Source organism: Monosiga brevicollis, genomic scaffold (genome assembly GCF_000002865.3).
Source record: "Monosiga brevicollis MX1 MONBRscaffold_17 genomic scaffold, whole genome shotgun sequence".
Classification (NCBI taxonomy): Eukaryota; class Choanoflagellata; order Craspedida; family Salpingoecidae; genus Monosiga; species Monosiga brevicollis.
This window is the reverse complement of record NW_001865054.1, coordinates 833,733-852,518: the sequence shown is the minus strand read 5'-3', so window position 1 is coordinate 852,518 and position 18,786 is coordinate 833,733. Positions and strand designations below refer to the sequence as shown.

General features: G+C 54.7%; 5 protein-coding genes across 5 annotated transcripts; 3 read left to right on the top strand and 2 right to left on the bottom strand.

Annotated features, from left to right (window-relative positions):
• Positions 1 to 435: 435 nt before the first annotated feature.
• MONBRDRAFT_37905 (uncharacterized protein) lies at positions 436 to 2,243 on the top strand (the record flags this gene model as incomplete). The annotated part of the gene is made up of 3 exons (XM_001747585.1): positions 436 to 750; positions 1,053 to 1,214; positions 1,491 to 2,243. The coding sequence occupies 3 exons, from the start codon at positions 436 to 438 to the stop codon at positions 1,719 to 1,721; spliced, it is 708 nt and encodes a 235-aa protein (XP_001747637.1). The 3' UTR covers positions 1,722 to 2,243.
• Positions 2,244 to 3,474: 1,231 nt separating this feature from the next.
• Positions 3,475 to 6,038, bottom strand: MONBRDRAFT_9882 (uncharacterized protein; the record flags this gene model as incomplete). The annotated part of the gene is made up of 3 exons (XM_001747487.1): positions 3,475 to 4,787; positions 4,994 to 5,807; positions 5,898 to 6,038. 3 exons carry the CDS (start codon positions 6,036 to 6,038, stop codon positions 3,475 to 3,477), a joined length of 2,268 nt encoding a protein of 755 aa, XP_001747539.1.
• A 1,618-nt stretch (positions 6,039 to 7,656) lies between these two features.
• Positions 7,657 to 9,055, bottom strand: MONBRDRAFT_33278 (uncharacterized protein; the record flags this gene model as incomplete). The annotated part of the gene is made up of 5 exons (XM_001747486.1): positions 7,657 to 8,113; positions 8,215 to 8,283; positions 8,375 to 8,514; positions 8,680 to 8,795; positions 8,947 to 9,055. 5 exons carry the CDS (start codon positions 9,053 to 9,055, stop codon positions 7,912 to 7,914), a joined length of 636 nt encoding a protein of 211 aa, XP_001747538.1. The 3' UTR covers positions 7,657 to 7,911.
• A 1,407-nt stretch (positions 9,056 to 10,462) lies between these two features.
• MONBRDRAFT_37903 (uncharacterized protein) lies at positions 10,463 to 12,773 on the top strand (the record flags this gene model as incomplete). The annotated part of the gene is made up of 10 exons (XM_001747584.1): positions 10,463 to 10,522; positions 10,624 to 10,716; positions 10,799 to 10,954; positions 11,023 to 11,274; positions 11,407 to 11,601; positions 11,687 to 11,815; positions 11,932 to 11,978; positions 12,105 to 12,171; positions 12,261 to 12,350; positions 12,450 to 12,773. 10 exons carry the CDS (start codon positions 10,463 to 10,465, stop codon positions 12,582 to 12,584), a joined length of 1,224 nt encoding a protein of 407 aa, XP_001747636.1. The 3' UTR covers positions 12,585 to 12,773.
• A 3,591-nt stretch (positions 12,774 to 16,364) lies between these two features.
• Positions 16,365 to 17,462, top strand: MONBRDRAFT_9879 (uncharacterized protein; the record flags this gene model as incomplete). Its single annotated transcript, XM_001747583.1, has 1 exon — positions 16,365 to 17,462. One exon carries the CDS (start codon positions 16,365 to 16,367, stop codon positions 17,460 to 17,462), a length of 1,098 nt encoding a protein of 365 aa, XP_001747635.1.
• Positions 17,463 to 18,786: the final 1,324 nt, after the last annotated feature.

Here is an 18,786-nt window from a genome sequence, read left to right as displayed (position 1 = left end):
CCTGCGAAGGGGCGGCAGAAGTCGCCGTGGCCCGCATGGCACCCAACAAGTCCGCCGTATGGCAGGGATGCACGTAGAGCCATGGCAGTTGCCGGCGAGGATGCAGCTAAATTGCCGGACACGTGGCACCGCGGTCAAGCTTTTATCAGTAGCCTTGGCCGATCTTAAGGAAAAGCATTAAAAAACACGTACCGCCGTGCTAAGAGCAGCCGCGTCCAAGCCCGCGGTACGCCCCGCCTGCCGCTGCTGCAACTGAGACACACAAGCCCATCCCAGGTCGACCGCACATGAGGACAGAGGCGCGGAATTTCACCGAACAACCCTGCAAAGGTCGTGTCAGCAAGTTTACCAGTCGACACAGGGTCACGTGCGCCACCTCCCGCCCATCTAAGCGAGAAGACAGTGCCACGCAGTCAGAGCATACCCGTGCTTGCCATGGCATGCAGCGACACCGACACTATTGAGCTGTCACTGGGTGCAGGTAACAACCGTGCCAACGGACGAATACGCTCTCGCACCCGACAAGTATCCGCGAAAGTACACCTCTGGCGTGGCGTACGTATCAGCGTAAAACACGTGATATTCCATGGCCAGTCCGGGTGCGGGAGTCATGACTGGCGCGCAGGCGTCATCTTCCTCTTCCTCCAAGACGCTGGTCGTGGCCTCCGCCCCGTCTTCGCCTGCACCTGCATCACCCCCATCTTCGCCATTGACCAGATTGATGCCGTCGAGCCAGCTCGTGACCTGCAGGTACTCATTCCGCGCCGTGCGCAGGCTCGAAGGTTCCACAACCCACCGCGCACCACTCCGACCCGAAGAATCCTGCGGTTGTACATCCCGGCACTCGGCCTTGAACTGCGCCACCGAGATCCGCCCCTCCGAGCTCCGCCCCTCCGCCATCCCCGTTCTCGCCATCGTCGACTCCGTCGCCATCGTCGCCGTCAACTCCAAAATGCTGACAATTGTCATTTGTCACCAAGAAGAAGAGAGGAATTCATCCACAACACGTGTTGATAACAAGACCCCTTTCCCGCCATTTTTCTTTGTTGTAGGTGTGTGTGTGTGTGTGTGTGCTGAACGAGAGAGAAGCAGCTTCAGGATGGAAACCGAGGCCGATCACGAGCTCCGTCAGGGACACGGACAGCACCAGCATCAGTACCAGCAGCAATATCAGCGGAATGGAAGCGCAGGCATTGGTCGACGCCGGCGGTGCAGTGAGTCGGACCATGAGGATGAGGATGATTTTCAGCAGGGTGGACTGTGCGAACGTGCGAACGTTGCCCAGCTCCCCACGACCTGGGCTGCGGGACAGACTTCAAGCCCTTCGGCGCTGGTGCGTAGGCCCAGATTCGACCCGTGCTCCTGCCCTGAGTCCTACTTGACTTCACCCTGGGCGCCCGACCGCTTATTCTCGGCCTCTCAAACTACGTGGGAAGCCCGCAACTTCACTCGGTGCCACTCATGACCTGCGTTACCCTTGCACCCTTCAGAATAAAATGGCCCGTCACGGCATGACCCGGCCCAGCATGGCTGTCAAGCCGCTGAATGCTGGGTCGTGCTTTGGTGCACAGCCCCAACTCGGAGAGGCTCGGCCAGGCCAGCTTAACAACATCTATCATCTCATCTACAACTCAAGCTCGGCCACGGAAATTCGACCGGCCCAGCAGGTCCAACTTGATTTGAGTCGCATGAGCGAGGACGCCCTAGCCGAGGCTTGGTAGACGTCCTTGAGGAGCGAATGGATCGCACGAGTGCCGATCCGAGAGCCACAGGGCTCTGATTGTAGGTGTAGTATGACCCACTGTTACTGCTGTTAGCATGGGCCTGGGCCAATGCTCGTTCGCTACCCTCTATGAGCACCACAACGGAGAGCCAGCACCTCAGTTCCCACCATGTGCCCTGCTTGCTCGAGACGGGGCTGTGCTCTGCCTGGCGTGATAGTTCCCAAGCTGCCTGCACCGTTGATCTCTTTTCCTCTCGAGCCTTTACTTTGTCTGGATTTGTGGGCGTTTATGTAGTTTCTGTCTATCTCGTTTTGTTTTGTTCCTTCAACTCCCGCCCCCCTCCCCCCTTGCTTCCATGTTGACCGAGGAGCAAGGGGCAAGGTCACCTTTTGAACCCCAGCCAAGCTGGTTCGTGCGTGTCGTTGTTTTGGTGATTAGCCTGGTTCTTCATGGACTGAGCCAGAGTAGGACGTAGGGTTCATGAGACCCTGCTTCACATGTCAATCTATCCTTTCAATTATGATATGGCGTCTGGCAACACCACCCTCAAAGACTCGAGTCAGGGTCAAGCCCCATATTCCTAAACAAGATTGGCGCTGAGCAAGTAGGCGAAATCGGGCATGCGCGCCAGCAATGCCTGCGCACGAGCGTCCAGATCCTTTTCATCCGCATCGCTTAAACTTGCGGGCCCGGCCGCCAAGGGCCCCAACAGGTGCCTGCACGAGGTTCAACAAAAGGCCTGAATGAGCTCCAACCTATCCTTCTCGAGAGCACAGACCAGAACAAGAACGCACGAAAGATCGTAGTCGGCAACGCGTGTCGACGAGGCATTAGCAGTTTGTGTGGTTGCCGTTGGCGTAGGGCCACTGGCAGACCAATCAAAGTTGAAGTCAAGCCCGAGCAAGTCTTGGTTGGCCTACAAACGGTGATGATGCAGTCGTAAGCCTGACACCAAACAGAGCCGAGCTAAAAGCGTGAAGCAAGCAACCCAATGCAGGCAAACCTCGGCGGCAGCTGGCGCAGATTGGGTGGAAGAGTCGCCCGACAACGGGTTAGCGAACAGAGATAGGTCAATGTCGACCACAGCAGCCGAGGACATGGCATGCTCGGGGGCAAGGGTCGCCCCAAATTCAGCCAAAGCGCTCAAGGCTCCCGTGTTGCCGGCGCCACCTGAAAGGCTGGGGTGAGAATCTGTGGTGACAGGTTCCTCCTACAACCATAAAAACCCACCCAGGACAGCAAGGTCATTCCGTATGATAGTCGCAAAATGGCTGGAAGATGGCCAGTGGGGTGAATTTAGTAAACTCACCTGCTGCGCCACAAAGCTTGGTACCTGGCCCGCTAGGGTAGGCACATTTTGAATCTATCATGACCAGATCGACAGCAACCGTTGGTGATGAGACGGAACAAAGAGAAGCCTGCGAATCCGAAGAAAAAGGAACGCTGACCCAACCTGATCGGCTTTGATTCCCAAGCTCTCTAGTTGCTCATGCAACAGACAAGTCGTCTTGATACGGGGCAAGGGCAGCGCTGTGACCAAGCCTGTATGCTGGCTGGAAAGACGTAATGACAGTGGCCGAGATGGACGTTGACGGACACCCATGAATGCACCAATGAGAGAGTGACAATTTTTTAAAACAGTTGGGCCTGCTTTGCTGGCTCGTCGGGATGAATACATACAAATTGAGCGCTGACACGCAGTTGTTCACGACGTCAGAGCCAGCCCCCAAGACCAGTTCCAATACGCGCGCTAAAGAGGGTGCTTTCTGCCCGTGTACTGCCGATGTCTAAAGGTCATGCAGATGAGTAAGGACCATGGACAAAAATTTGGGACCGATGCTGTGGAAACAGATGCACAGACCAGAGCTTCTTTGCACAAGGTTGCCACATTGTGCAGCCGGTAAGACGGAGTAGAAGAGGAAGCAGTGCTCGCTTCAAAGTTACTCAAGCCTGGTTCCTCTGCCTTGGCGCTAGCGGGTGCGTTGAAATCGCCAAAATCCGGCTCTTCTGCTTTGGCACTGGTGGGGGCACTAAAGTCTCGGAAATCTGGCTCATTCTGTGGCTCATTCTTCGATTCATCTGCTTTGGCGCTCGTGGGAGCACTAAAGTCTCCGAAATCCGGCTCTTCTGCCTTGGCGCTCGGGGGAGCGCTAAAGTCTCCAAAATCCGGCTCATCCTTGGGCTCGTCCTTCGGTTCCTCGGCTTTGGCGCTCGTGGGGGTGCTAAAGTCTCCAAAATCCGGCTCATCCTGTGGCTCATCTGCTTTGCCACTTGTGGGGGCACTAAAGTCTCCAAAATCTGGCTCATCCTTTGGCTCATTCTTCGGTTCATCTGCCTTGACGCTCGTGGGGGCACTAAAGTCTCCAAAATCATCCTTCGATTCGTCCTTTGGCTCATTCTTCGGTTCCTCTGCCTTGGCGCTCGTGGGGGCACTAAAGTCTCCAAAATCCGGCTCATCTGCCTTGGCACTCGTGGGGGCACTAAAGTCTCCAAAATTCGGCTCATCCTTGGGCTCGTCCTGTCGGTTCCTCTGCTTTGGCGCTCGTGGGGGTGCTAAAGTCTCCAAAATCCGGCTCTTCCTGTGGCTCATCTGCTTTGCGCTTGTGGGGGCACTAAAGTCTCCAAAATCATCCTTCGATTCGTCCTTTGGCTCATTCTTCGGTTCCTCTGCCGTGGCGCTCGTGGGGGCACTAAAGTCTCCGAAGTCTGGCTCCTCCTCGAGCTTGTCCTTCGGTTCCTCTGCCTTGGCGCTCGTGGGAGCACTAAAGTCTCCGAAATCCGGCTCATCCTTTGGCTCGTCCTGTGGCTCATCTGCCTTGGCGCTCGTGGGGGCACTAAAGTCTCCAAAATCCGGCTCATCTACCTTGGCACTCGTGGGGGCACTAAAGTCTCCAAAATTCGGCTCATCCTTTGGCTCGTCCTGTGGCTCATCTGCTTTGGCGCTCGTGGGGGCACTAAAGTCTCCAAAATCCGGCTCTTCTGCTTTGGCGCTCATGGGGGCACTAAAGTCTCCAAAATCTGGCTTCCTCCTTTGGCTCATCCTTCGGTTCCTCTGCCTTGGCGCTCGTGGGAGCACTAAAGTCTCCAAAATTCGGCTCATCCTTTGGCTCGTCCTGTGGCTCATCTGCCTTGGCGCTCGTGGGGGCACTAAAGTCTCCAAAATCCGGCTCTTCTGCTTTGGCGCTCGTGGGGGCACTCAAGTCTCCAAAATTCCTGCTCATCCTTTGGCTCGTCCTGTGGCTCATCTGCTTTGGCGCTCGTGGGGGCACTAAAGTCTCCAAAATCATCCTTCGATTCGTCCTTTGGCTCATTCTTCGGTTCCTCTGCCGTGGCACTCGTGGGGGCACTAAAGTCTCCGAAGTCTGGCTCCTCCTTGAGCTTGTCCTTCGGTTCCTCTGCCTTGGCGCTCGTGGGAGCACTAAAGTCTCCAAAATTCGGCTCATCCTTTGGCTCGTCCTGTGGCTCATCTGCTTTGGCGCTCGTGGGGGCACTAAAGTCTCCAAAATCCGGCTCTTCTGCTTTGGCGCTCGTGGGGGCACTAAAGTCTCCGAAGTCTGGCTCCTCCTTGAGCTTGTCCTTCGGTTCCTCTGCCTTGGCGCTCGTGGGAGCACTAAAGTCTCCAAAATTCGGCTCATCCTTTGGCTCGTCCTGTGGCTCATCTGCCTTGGCGCTCGTGGGGGCACTAAAGTCTCCAAAATCCGGCTCTTCTGCTTTGGCGCTCGTGGGGGCACTCAAGTCTCCAAAATTCGGCTCATCCTTTGGCTCGTCCTGTGGCTCATCTGCTTTGGCGCTCGTGGGGGCACTAAAGTCTCCAAAATCCGGCTCGTCCTTTGGCTCATCTGCCTTGGGCTCCTCCGCCGCGGCATTGGTGAGTGCGCTAAAATCTCCAAGATTCGACTCTGAGGCATGTTGCTCTTCCGCCGCCTTGGCACTCGTGGGCGCATCAGCCTTGACGCTTCCTGACGCAGTGAAATCACCAAAGTCGTTGGATGGTGCAGCGCTGACGGCAGAGCTGGCCCGAAAAGTCCCCCAATCGTCGTCGGCAATGCCATTGCCCTCAGGGCTTCCAGTAGTTGGTGGTGCCTAAGTACGCAGCATGCATGACAACCCTCTTGTGAGTGGTGAGCAAGCTAGAGGGCAATCAAACATGTATTGGCTCGTCGGTCTGCGTACCGCTGAGGGCTGCTCACTGGCCAAGCGATTGGCTGCTGGAGACCACATGAGATCGTCAAAGTTCATGCCGGTGCCAACGCCAGTGCCAGCTGAATCATCATCGTCCAAATCCGGCGGCTCGAATTGAAAAGGGTCAGCCATCTTGACGAGGCAGCGAGAATAATAAAAAGCTGTGCAGGAGCTGGATCAGCTGTCAGTCTGGTCCAGCCCTCCGCTCCTTTTCGCACAAATACTACACGTCAACACACATGCACATATACCAAACACAGACACACATGGCCACCATGAGGCTGCACAACTCTGGCTGCTGCACCGCGCCCTATCCTCCCCGAGTCGATCAGGCCGGCTGCCTCCCGACGTCCTCGCTCACCGCCACTGCCGGAAACCTGAAGAGAGGAAATTGAAGAAGAAATAACAGAAAACGCAGAAAATACAAACATTCAAAGTTACACAAGCAGATTAAACCATCGACTTGTTGAATCATAAATCGAAGAAAACGACGAGGCCAATCTGCATTCAGAAGATTCTCAAGATCCGGATGTTGTTTTAACAAAAGAGGTGCTTTGTTTAGATTCTATTGTCAGACGTTTGTGTTTCATGCGCAACACACACACAAGCACACACACACAACACTCACAAAAGCACACACAACAGAGCTCCAGTCGCTTCATTTTGAATCTCGTCGTCGAGGTCTTTGGGGTCACGGATCAGGCAGTTGCGGCGCGGTCAGGTCATTGCTGCGGCGTTGGCGTTGGTGGTGTGTAGGCCTTGAGAGCGTATGCATAGCATTTGCTCACAGTTTTAGAAGCAACCGTCAGGAGGTTGCGTGGCAAGTGAACGTACGTCAATGCACACCACGCACGATGGAATTTCGTGCAACACCTGGGCAAGATTCCATGAGCCTGCTTGCCTTTACTCATGCGCGTGCTGGTTGGCCGCTTGCCCTCAGATCGGACGTGATTCAATATAGTCAGCCCAACGCAGCCATGGCGGGGGACGAGGAAACACCGCGCGGCACGCCTGAATCCTTCTTCAAAGGCATGCTGACCGGTGTCGTGCTTAGCCATTTCAACCGACAGTTGGTGCTGGGAAGCTTGGTAGGCTTGGTCGCAGGCATGTACTATCAACAAGAGTTTGGCGCCCCAGACGCCAAAAACTTTTACGAGACTGCCAAAAAGTCCGTCCAGGACATTCTCAAAAAGGCTGAATAAGGCACCTGGCCCCATCTCCGCGCCGTCGAGAGCTGGCTGGCGATGCATCTTTTTGTCAAACAACGACATGACGATGGGTCGGCATGGCTTGCTGCTTGGACCATCGCGGCACTGTCATGGGTGTTTTCTTCTGCATACTGCAGGGTCCTCGTCTTGTGATCCCTGCCTTGTTGTGCGCCTTTGGCCGCAATCACCAAGCACGCCTCGTCTTGCTTTGAAAGTCGAGCTGGTTCCCCTCTTGTTTGTTTGTCTCCGTTTTCTTTTTTTTTTTTTTTCTTTTTTTGTTGTAACCCCTCCATGAAGCCTGTCCTTGTTGACCGCCATGTTCGCGGTACTACCCAAGGACGCAGATCCCACTGTGCAAATCAATTGCAGAACACTCAAGAAAAATCGAGTCAGACCCGACAAGGAATGAAGAATAGACAAAAGGAGAAAAAAAGCGGGGGAGGAGGAGAGAGCTGAACGCCAAGAGCCAAAGCACAAAAAGGAAACGACATGGAAAACATTTTCAGACAAAGGAAAAGAAAATCAAATTCAAAAGCAGAGGTGAAGAGTCGCCGAGCGCCAGCTCGGTGATAGCTGGATCAGCGACAAAGGAGCAAGCGAGTTCTGGCAGGCAAAGGACAACGGGGACAAGCAAGCTGCCACCAACAGTGGGGGCAAAGCAATCGGCACGGCCGTCAAGTCTATCCCAGGTTGACTCGTACAAACAAAGACGCCAAAAGAACCAACAAAATACAGGTGGGTCGGATGGGTCGTCGCCAAAACTCAAGAACCAAAACGCTTCGTTAGGCAGCGGCCAATCAAATGTCATACTCGCCCTCGTCCGGGCCATCCTCTTCCTCCTCCTCGTCATCATCGTCCACGTCCATGGCATCACCCTCATCACCACCAAGCTCATCCAAGCCCATTGAATCCCCGGCGGCGTCGGCCTCATTCTCGTCCATGTTGGGTGGATGCTCCTCTGGGGCCGCATCGTCCCAACGAATCGCAAACCGGGTCACGCTGGCATATCCCAAGCAGGCAGGCATCCATGTTGACCGTGAGTCCTGGCGGTGAGAGATCAAGGTCAAGGCAGTTGGACAACAGAAGAGCAATACCCGTACCGAGGATTGGAGGCCAGGATGTTGCGATTGAGCAGGTCGATGCGGGCCGGCATGGGGGGTTCCTGCTGCCTGTAGTAGGTTACACAACGACCACGTTCATGTCAGAAGCAGAAACAGGCAGGTGGGTGCAAGAGGGCAATTGGTGGAACCGAAGACGCACAGTTCGGGGTCAGAATACTCGACATTGACGTAGTATCCTATCCGAATGAATTCTTGCCCCCGATAGGCGCCAGTAATCAAGACCACGGTGACACCGAGCAGCTCATTGTGTGGAATCTTGGCAGGATCAGGCGCATCGACCTGAAACGCGTGCGGGTTCAACAGGCACATGTCAGCCCCGACGATGAGGTGATGGGAAGGCGAGGCAAAGCAGTGATTGCAAGAAGGATGCTGGTGCATGAGTGCCACGTCAACTAGCAGGATGAGGGAAGGCCCACAAGTCAAGGGCGGGAGGGCAAAGCAAACCTGAAAGACGAATTTGAGTGAGCCTTGTGGCACGGGACCAACAAGGACCGAATCGAGCTCCTGATCAAAGCTCTCTGACTCGGCAGAGCCGACGTAGATAATCTTCCATTCCGTATCTAGAATGCAAATGCAGCCGTCGGCAAAATGTTGAAAAAAAGAGAAAAAAACAAAAGAAGAAGAAAGCCGGGAGAAACCACACACAGCCACGACGGCCAGGCGCAGGGCACTGCACTGAGGCCACGTGAAGGCATTGGCGAAAGCACCAACCGTCAGGAAGTTCAGTCTGCGATTCAAAAGTGATTTCAAAGGACAGGGGGTCCCGGAAGGTGGCCTGGTTGTTCAAAACCTCGACATTGGTGACGCGAACCAAAGCCATCTTGCTGAAAGGGGGGAGGCAAGGTCGCACGGCAGCCTCGTCTAATTTGGGAAGCGGCAGCTGGGCCAAATCCCTTGAAAAGGCAGTGGCAGTCACACCAAAAGCCCTTGCTGATGTCAAGCGGGGAGGCAAATGTGCGTGATGCACACGTCAAAAACCAAGTGCAAAGCTGATGGCGGGGCAGCTGGTCACTTGCAGCGGTCCAGTCGATTTGCACAGTCGAGTCCGTAACGGTCACTTGCTGGTTCGGCGCCAAAATCACAGCGAACGTTGACTGCAGAAGCTTGTGGATCACAAGACAACGGGTATCCACACTCACGGCGCAGACTTTGACAGAATCTGCGTGTGCGCACACGGCGTGAAACACACGCCCACACACCAGCAAGAGGCACGCTAAGCAACCCAAATCACGATTTGGCAGCCGTCGCACCGTCAACACTTGCACAGCCACACACACACACACACACACGAAAGCAGTCAATAACGCCAACAACAGAAAAAAAAAATGCGCGAGACAAGTTCCCGGTCAGAGATGAAGACAGCGGCTGGATCAGAATGAAAGAAATCTTGTGGGAAAACCATGCCAAATCAGAGATACGCAGCCATCATCAAGCGAACAAAAGAACAAAATTGTAACTGTCATTTGGGTTCCATCGTTTGAATCACCCATCACAGATTAATCCGCTTCAAATGATACTCGTTTTGAGATGTCAGCAATAACACTTGGTTTCAAAAACTAGCCGTTACGTGCATCAAATCAAAAAAAAAAAATTCTGATTTTGATTCTGATCTGCGTCAACAGCACGAGTCGAGCAGCAGCGACGACCGCTCGCAGCCGTACGCTGCGTTGGCCCTGGTTTGCTCCCAAGCATCTTGATCAAGCAAAAAGCAGGGCTTTGAGGGGGTGGGGGTGCTCTTATACCCGGCAACACTTTAGCTGTAGGCGAGACAACAAACGGGATCGTGGTGCTTGTGGCCGAGGCCAGCGAACGTGCTTGTCAGCTGCCAGGCTTGACCGTGTGATCTTGCCACCCTTCTGGGTCGGGTGACCGCGGCAACCTCCCACAAGCCGAGGCCCGTGGCCAGGGCGTGGGCAGCAGCGCGCTTTTCTCTGAAGCACCTCGAGGCCACCAAATCTGAGGATCGTTGGTTCACTGCAAATATGAGTGAGGCACCACGGCCGAGCCCCAAGCGCTCCAAGCAGGCCACCACGGCTTCGAGCGCGGGCGCTTCAGCGAGCGGAACCCGAGGACGCAAGAAAGGCACAACAGCCAGCGCCAGTGCCAGCAGTGTAAGTTTGCACGCTTGCGCGCTCCCCTGCCACGGGGCTCTGGCTCACGCGCTTCCCGTCCTTGCTCTCGCATCAATGCGCAGGTGCCCAAGGGTGTGCTGGCCTTGCAAGCGGAGATGGCCAATCAAGAGGCCATGAAGACCATTGCCGAGCTTGGTTACAATGACGTGACAGAGGTGCGAGCCTTTGATTTGTTAAATGCCCGCATACCTACACTTCGGGCCTGGACTGGCTATTGACGAACCTCGTTCCTGTTCTGCTCCGTCTTCTGCCCTAGGTTCTCGAGATGGATGACGAGGAGGTGGCACAGCGTATAGAGACCATTGCGACAGATGCCGTGCGAGCCATCATGGGTGGCCAAGGCATCAATGTAAGCTCCGCGGCTTTTTCCTCGGCTCAACTTCACCTCTGCTTCTCAGTTTCTGCCTCCTGGCATCTCATCTCCGCTATAGTATGTCATGCCGAGCCGAGCCAACAACAATCAAAAATACATTCCAGAGTTGGACCGCATCGTTCTTTTGAATGCCGTCAAGACGCGTGCCTTTGACAGCCTCTCCAGTGTGCGCAAGACAGCCATCATGACCCGTGTGTTTCAGCTGATCCACCAGGTATGCTGCACAGACACCCAAGCGCACTCGACAGACCAACACCTCACGCGCCCTGCCGGGCTTTTCAGGTGGTGCGCAAGCGCATTCACGTCACCAAGCGCGACTTGTTTTACACGGACGTCAAGCTCTTTACCAAGCAGGAAGAGGTGGGCTGTTTCATTGCTGCTCAACGCCTGTACGTCTGGCCAGCAGCCAACTTGCTTGCCTCACGCGTTCTGCCATGGCTCCGCCTGGTCCCTCAGTCCGATGCCGTGCTGGACGATGTGGCCTGCATGGTTGGCTGTACCCGTACCTCACTCAACGTGGTAGCTTCGGACAAGGTGGGATGGCTGGCTAGCGATCCTGGCCTGCCGGGTCATAAATGTATCTATTCGTTGTCTGGCCTGGCTGATTGGGGTGGAGGAAGAGAATTGCTGTGCCGGCTGTTCTGACGTCAGGCGCTCTGTGACTAGGGTGTGGTGGTCGGCTGCGTCACATTTTTGGAGGATGGTGATTTTATCGACTGTACGAGGATGGGTGTGGGCGGCAAGGCCATCCCATCGCTGGTAAATAAAATCACAGATATCAAGGGGACCGCACAATTTGTTCTTTTGGTGGAAAAAGAAGCTGCCTTCATGCGGCTGGCGGAGGATCGTTTTTACCAACGAGTGAGTCGACATGCCTGTATTCTTTTGCTCAGCTGCTGTCCGCCTTTGGCCGTTGTCATCTCCCCTCACCTGCTTGTGGGCACAGTACCCTTGTGTCATTGTGACGGGCAAGGGCCAGCCTGACGTGGGCACGCGCCAGTTTGTACGCGCCGTGAAGGATGCTCTGAATGTGCCCATTCTGGGGCTCTTTGATTCTGACCCGTACGGTCTCAAGGTGCGCCCGCCAGCCATTTTTTTGAATCAGCATCGAAAGAATTTGTGGCTCGGGAGAGTGAGGAGAGGGTGTGCGCTCCTGGGGTGCCTGCTGATGGGGTGTGCCACCATGGACAGATTCTCTCCGTCTACATGAGCTCGTCCAAGAACATGTCATACGACAGGTGTGTTGCGCAGCGCTCCGCCTTCGACCCCGACTCTACATCAAGGTGCTGAGAGGCGAGTCCGAGTAAGGGCTCGTTCGGCTCATGGCCTGGCTCATTCCGTGAAACATCCCCCACTCCCTCTAGTGCGTCGCTGACGTGTCCCGATATCAAGTGGTTGGGCTTGCGACCGACTGATCTCGATCGCTACAAGGTACTGGGCCCGCGTCGCCTCACTCCCGGCGCCACAGATACATGAAACGGGTTTACTCAGGTGCCGCTGATCTGGTGGGGCATGCTTAGATACCCGAACAGTGCCGGCTCCCGATGACAGCCGAGGACATTGAGACGGGCCGTCGACTGCTGCAGGCCGACTTTATCACCAAGAATGAGGTGCGTATGGCGTCGACTGGTCTCAAGTCCGCGGCTCCACCCTGAAATGCCACCGTGCTCCGGTTGCAATGCCCTCATGGTGCTGTCTGCCATACATAGGCATGGGTGAAGGAGTTGCGGTTAATGTTGGATACCAAGGTCAAGGCGGAAATTCAGGCGCTGAGCAACTTTGGCTTTCAGTATCTGACCGAAGTGTATCTTCCGCAAAAGTTGGAACGAGGTGATTGGATTTGAGGCCCTGGCTGATCCGAGATGGCTCAAGCCCGGGAACGAACGCAAGAACAGCGATTGTTTTCGAGCATACTGATCCACCGTGCCTTGGGCGTATGGTGTATGACTGGATCTGATTTTACATTGTTATCATTGATGTGTTTTAATTTACAAGCGGTCGGCAGCTCTGCTGGCGCCCCCGAGTTGTGGGTGGTCGAACTTGTCTGTTGCACTGCCTCATGATGTGACTGGCTGAGAATTGAACGGCGAGTGCCATGGCATGATTTGAGTGCCTGAGTGAACTGGTGAAGGCTCGAGTACGAGGTGCAGGGTTTGGTGTGAACGAGACTCTTCAACTGTCCGCAACGCGGCCGGTAGGTGTGGCCGTTTGGAACAATTTCTTGGAAAAGAGCAGATTGAGGCTCGTTTGTGCAACCCCGGGCGCTGACCTAGCCAGGCGTGATGAGATTTCGACGACGGTTTGGCAATGGCTTGCAGGACCTTGGTGAGATCTGTAGGCGGGGGCAGAGGTGTGGTATGTAGAGCGACGCGGCGTTGGCTTGGGGACGGCCACGCAGGAACGACGACGCGCGAGCCTGACTGGCCAAAGGATGGCTGATGACGACGTGGCTCTGTCTGGAAAAGATGGTGTCGACTGGACGCCTTGAGGTTGCTCGTGTTCGGGTTAACTTGATCGGTGTTTGGCTTGGGTGCAAGGTAATTTGGATTATTCTATTCGAGCCAAGAGGAATGGCGTCACAGGGTTAGGGTGTGGTAGATCTGATGGTCGTGGGTCCTTGAAACCAGTCAAGGGTAAGGCGTGGTCGTGCCCTATCTGGATGTCGTGGTTGGCGTTGGACTTGGCGTCGGAGACGCGATGGGATTGGGTGGGGGATCTAGTTTTTTTTTTGGTTCATGGGTCGGGCGTTGTTTTTGAACGAATGAGGTTCAAGAGGGCGAGGATGAGTGAAGATCTAGATCTACTCGACGACGAGAGAGGAGTTGGGTTTTGAGATTCTTCATCACGGACTGAGCGGACGATTGCTTCAGATGCGGTTGGGACCCAATCTGAGATCTAGATAGATGGCTCCATAATGACAACAATAGCATCAAGATCGGCTCCGGTTCGGGGGAAAGACGTGTGAAAACTCATCTGGCTACTTTCGTTCGGAGACCAGGTGACTTCCTATGCAACATCTTGTTCACTCACTTGCTTGCGCATTCCTTCTGGGATACGAATGGAGACCTTGCGAATTCTTGTCATGTCACCAAGGACCGAGCGGCCCCGAGCACGTTGCGGTGAATTGTGCAGCCGTCGGGGCCAATAACGTTGAGCTCGAAATGCAGAACACTCATCCCGCCAGCAAGACGGATAATGTGCTGTCACTGCCAGCTATAACGCGTTTATGCACAACAAAGATTTCTGAAGAATAAGGAGGACCTAGGCGCTGGGTTTAAAGGCTGCCTTGACATGATGTCAGCAGACGTGACATTGTTCATTCGATAGAAAGAAAGGAACCTTGCGTTCTAAGATCAACGCTGGATGCTTCTCCCCTCGCGACCTCGAAATCCGTCTGACACGTTGCCAGGAACATCGCACTTCTTCCTCAACGTGTACACGAAAGCCGATTTCAACAAACAACAACAAACAACAAGAGCAACAGAAACCAACCATGACGTGCCATGGTGTATATACCCACGCGTTTCAGCAGCAAGATGGGCTTCACAATGGTTCGCACTTGTTTCTGCTTCCGGCGAAGTTGAAACCCATATGCGGATTCCACCACAGACGGAATCCATATGTCCTATGCAGATGTCCCATCAACCACCCCACATCCCCGCACATAACGGTGGACATAGCACCCATGCCAGTGGCTGCCGAAAAAATGACCACGATCACGATCGCGAGCCTTGAGATCCGACCAATTCTTGCGAATTGACCGGAAAAAGTTTTCAACTCGACTTCAGCCCCCTTCGCCGATCTTGGCGGCGGTTGTGCACCTCCAAGCCCCAGTCAGTCTCTCACCATGCTTGTAGTATGGCAATGAATGATGATGAATTCCGTCACGAAGGATCGCTGGCCTTGCTTATCGCGTAGCAAGTCAAAGTCGACCGAAAGAAACAATTCGAGATGTGTAAATCAGCAAGACTCGTCGCGTCGAGGAGCTTGGCGTTGAATGGCAGCCAATAACCGACGACCATCATGCAATCCCGGCGCGAAAGGACACCGCACATGGTGGCTTTTGGTGCCTCGGCTCGCTGCGAGCATGAGCACCCCTTTTCGAAAAATCGACCACGGGAAGCAAGTGAAAATCGCAGGCTGTAGCGCCGATTCACGTGTCCTGATGACATGAAGTTGTCCTATCGCACGTAAGTAGAAGCATGGCGGCGCGTGAGCCATCAATTGAAAAATCGAGTATGCAAGGCTAGACCCATGACGTTAAGGAGGAGCTGACGTCATTGCTGCTGGGTCAGCAGCCACTCTCTCCAGTTCCTCTTGATGAACCAAAAGATACCCATGCAATTCGTTCCTTTGAGCCTTTCGCGGAACCCATGTCCTCATGTCATCAGGCCTGACACACCCTATGTATCCCATGAACCTAGCAGGACGCGCCAGGCCATGCAAACCCCATCATTTCCCTGGAAGCACATGATTTCGCCACCATGTCCATACGGGTTTTACGCTTGACGACCGTAGCCCGATTGACCGTTGCAGTACAAGGCGGCCTGATAAATTGTGTGTTTTGTTTGCGATAGATGCCGCCGAGCGCGACACGACACGCTGGAACTCAAGGGGTCTGACTCATTGCTGTGATGCCGTAGTGCGTTTGGGCATGTGTGTTTGCTTGCGTGTCGTGCCTGAACCTGCTACTTCGCTCACTGGGTCTCTCGGGAGGCGGTCAAGAAACAAGCGCCAACCCCAGCGGACGAGCGGAAGACTCTCAGAGAGTCTGGCGTGCACGAGCGCTGATTGCTAGATGGCTGATGAGTGAGCTTCTCTCCCCCAAGCAAGCAATTGGTAGCGTCACCTTTGAAAACCATCTCCATGTCACTCCAACGCCAACGCCATCCGTACAACATTTACTCACAGCCCACTTCGCCACCGCTTTAAAACCTGGTCCCATAATCCCATGAAACCCATACAAACCCATCACGCAGCTCTTACAAGGAGGACGGAAATTCACAAAAGAAGTGGTGGATAGAACGAGATGGGTCAACAAACGTCACAAGATGATGGAAGGGTTGACAGAGTAAGCTGTGGTCAGCGTACACACACTCCGTTCTTTTGTCTCGGGGGACATGATGACATGCGAGTGCTTGGCTTTTTTGGCAAGGGTGGGAAAGTGGGATTTGCCAACGTGGTGGAGGACACAAGTGTGTTGTGTTCATCCACCTGCCACCCGCCTTCCCACCCCACATACACTATCCACCCACCCCCCTCTCTTCCTTCACTGTTGATTGAGATTTTGATTTGCGAGTGTGGACACTGCCCGCAAAGCATTTTCCGACCCAAGGACCTCTGCGACACATCAGCTTCCCGGCCGTGATCTGCGATACTGCACACACACAGTGTCTTCTGCCCCGCCACGCTTGACAGACGCTCATCAGCACACATAGAATAAGATTGTATTCTTGTACCACTCGCTCTTTCTCTTGACCGCTGCTGTCAGTTGCCTTTTGAGCACTCGACTTTTTTTGGCTGCTCCAACTGGACATCGATTGCTCAATTCGCGACAAGAACGGCGCTGTTGGCTTGCACCGTCACCCCGAGTCCCCAGCTCGAAAGTACCTCTGAACATCACCATGTCGTCTTTCAGCTGCTGCCATTGCGATGCGCGGCTAGCCACCAAGGCCTCCCTCCGCCGCCACGAACGCAAGCACTCGGTCGACGCGCAATGCCTCGACTGCCCCAAGTGCACTCGCAAGTTTTATCGCAAAGATCATCTGGTATGTGCGGCCGCCTTCCATTCCTTCGGCGTGGCCTCGTCCGCCATCATTGATCACTTGCTAATCTTGCCCATCACAATTGCTCATCTCATCATGCAGAGCTATCACCTGGCCACCGTGCACGCCGGCGTTGATCATGCCCATGCCTGCACCCTCTGCCGTCGTCGTTATCGATGCAAGAGCTCCCTCCAGCGCCACATGCGCGTCCACCACGCCCAGCACCTGGAGCTGTCCTCGGCATCAGCCGGCCCGGCCTGCTCCCCGACCAGCTCCTCTGCCAGCTCCCCCGTTCACAGCCAGGAGCCGCTCCCCGCGACCCTCGACCCCGCTCTTGTCAGCACCCTCCTGCCCGGTCTGGCCCCAAACCAGAACATCATGGCCGCTCTCCTTCAGAACCAGACCTCCCTGGCCGCCCCTGCCCAGCCGCAGCCAGAACCGCAACAGCTATTGCTGAACCACAAGCCGACCACAAACCTCTTGCCCAACCTCGCCTACCCCGCTACGGCCACCACACTTCTTGGCACCGCACCCCACCTCTCCCAGCCCACCTTGCCCCCCGTCTCTTCGCAGCCCTCCGCGTACGCTGATCCCCTTCACGACTTTCTCAATGATCAAGGGCTTGATGCCCTTCTTGCCCCTGCCAACGTCCCGGATGTCATCCCCTCCAACTGGATGACCACGGGGCCTTGGATGACCGAGGTTCCTGACATGGATGCCGCCGCTGCTGAGGCTTGGCTCTCTGAATACTCAACCAACCCTTCCACCGGCGCAGTGGCCGCCACTCCTTCCTTGCCTCGGGACCTGACCTATGGCTTGCATCCTTGCCAAAGCCCGGCCTCCCTTCCAAGCACCCAGCTTCAGCCTCAGCCTCAGCTCCACAACTCGCAAGGCAACATTCAAGATCTGCTTCAGCAGCTCCTCACAGTTCTTCGTCAGCAGCAAGTTGCCATCTGAGCCCCTCTGATACCACGTCCCTTGATTATATTCTGTCCATTTCCCGGAACGGCTGGGAATCGCCTTGATCCTTCCTTTCTTACATGAGCTTCTGACCATCGATCCCCAGCCTAGAGCGCAAACAAGGCCCGCTTTTCCCCCATCTTTCATTCGTCTTTTGTTGCGTTTCCATATCTGTGTCGATCCCATGACGTGCTGGCCTTTGATTTTTTGATTTTTATAAGCGATTCCCCTCGCTTTTTACATGTATGCGACTGCTGCTGCTATTGCCGTCCGTGCGTTCGACGCGGCATAAGTGCTCTTTCTCTTCATATCCGATTGGCTGACTTGCCTGCCTGTTGAATCATCTCCGTGGTGTGAACCCAAAGAGATTGATTGCCTTTGGCGAGTCTTTGCTCTGCTGTATATCTGACCCGCGTGGCTTTGTCTAGCCGCCTCACCTGAGTGACTCTTTTCTGTTTTTGTTTTTTTGTTTTTTGTTTTCACCGATGGCTGGGCATGGTCCCACCAACCCGGTCCTATCAGACTGTTGTGACCCGCCTTCATTTTTATTCGGCTCGACCCAACAGGGCCCGCCGCCCCTTAAACCCATCCCTATTCCCGAATGTGCTGCGCCGTTTTGCTTTTCTTCCTGTGGTTGATAACAAGAACCGCTGGTGGTTCCGATCAGGAAGTTGGCCCCGAATTGAATCCCTTTCTATCAACCTCCTACCAGCCTCATAACCCTCAAGCTCTGCCCCAAAGACACCCGAATCCTCGACCATCCCTCATCCCCAACACCCTCGCGAATTTTTTCTCCCTCTTCCCTAAATTGTGAATGACTTTGCAGTGAATAACCTTTGTGTCCGTGCGCCCCTGACCTTTGTCTTTTTCTCTCCGGCTCTCTCTGTCTCTCTCTCAAACTCTCTCTCTCAAACTCTCTCTCTCTCAAACTCTCTCTCAAACTCTCTCTCAAACTCTCTCTCAAACTCTCTCTCAAACTCTCTCTCAAACTCTCTCTCAAACCCTCAAACTCTCAAACTCTCTCTTACTCTCTATCAGTTTCAAACTTTCTCTTGCGATACAGACAAAATGGAGGAGGAGGCGTCACCGGCAGTGGCATCGGCACCGGCAGCAGATGAAAGTGGAGCTGTGGAGATGGACGAGGAGAAATCTGAAAATGCCCTGCAGGTGCACCCGGTGAACGACCTCAACCCGCCTGGCGTTGGCCTGCCCGTCGATTCGGAGAATCTTGTTTGGGAATGGCTCGATGATCATGACCCGGTAGATCACGCATCCGCCCTGCCTCGGCGATGCTCGCTTATGCCAGCTTTTCGCTGCCAGA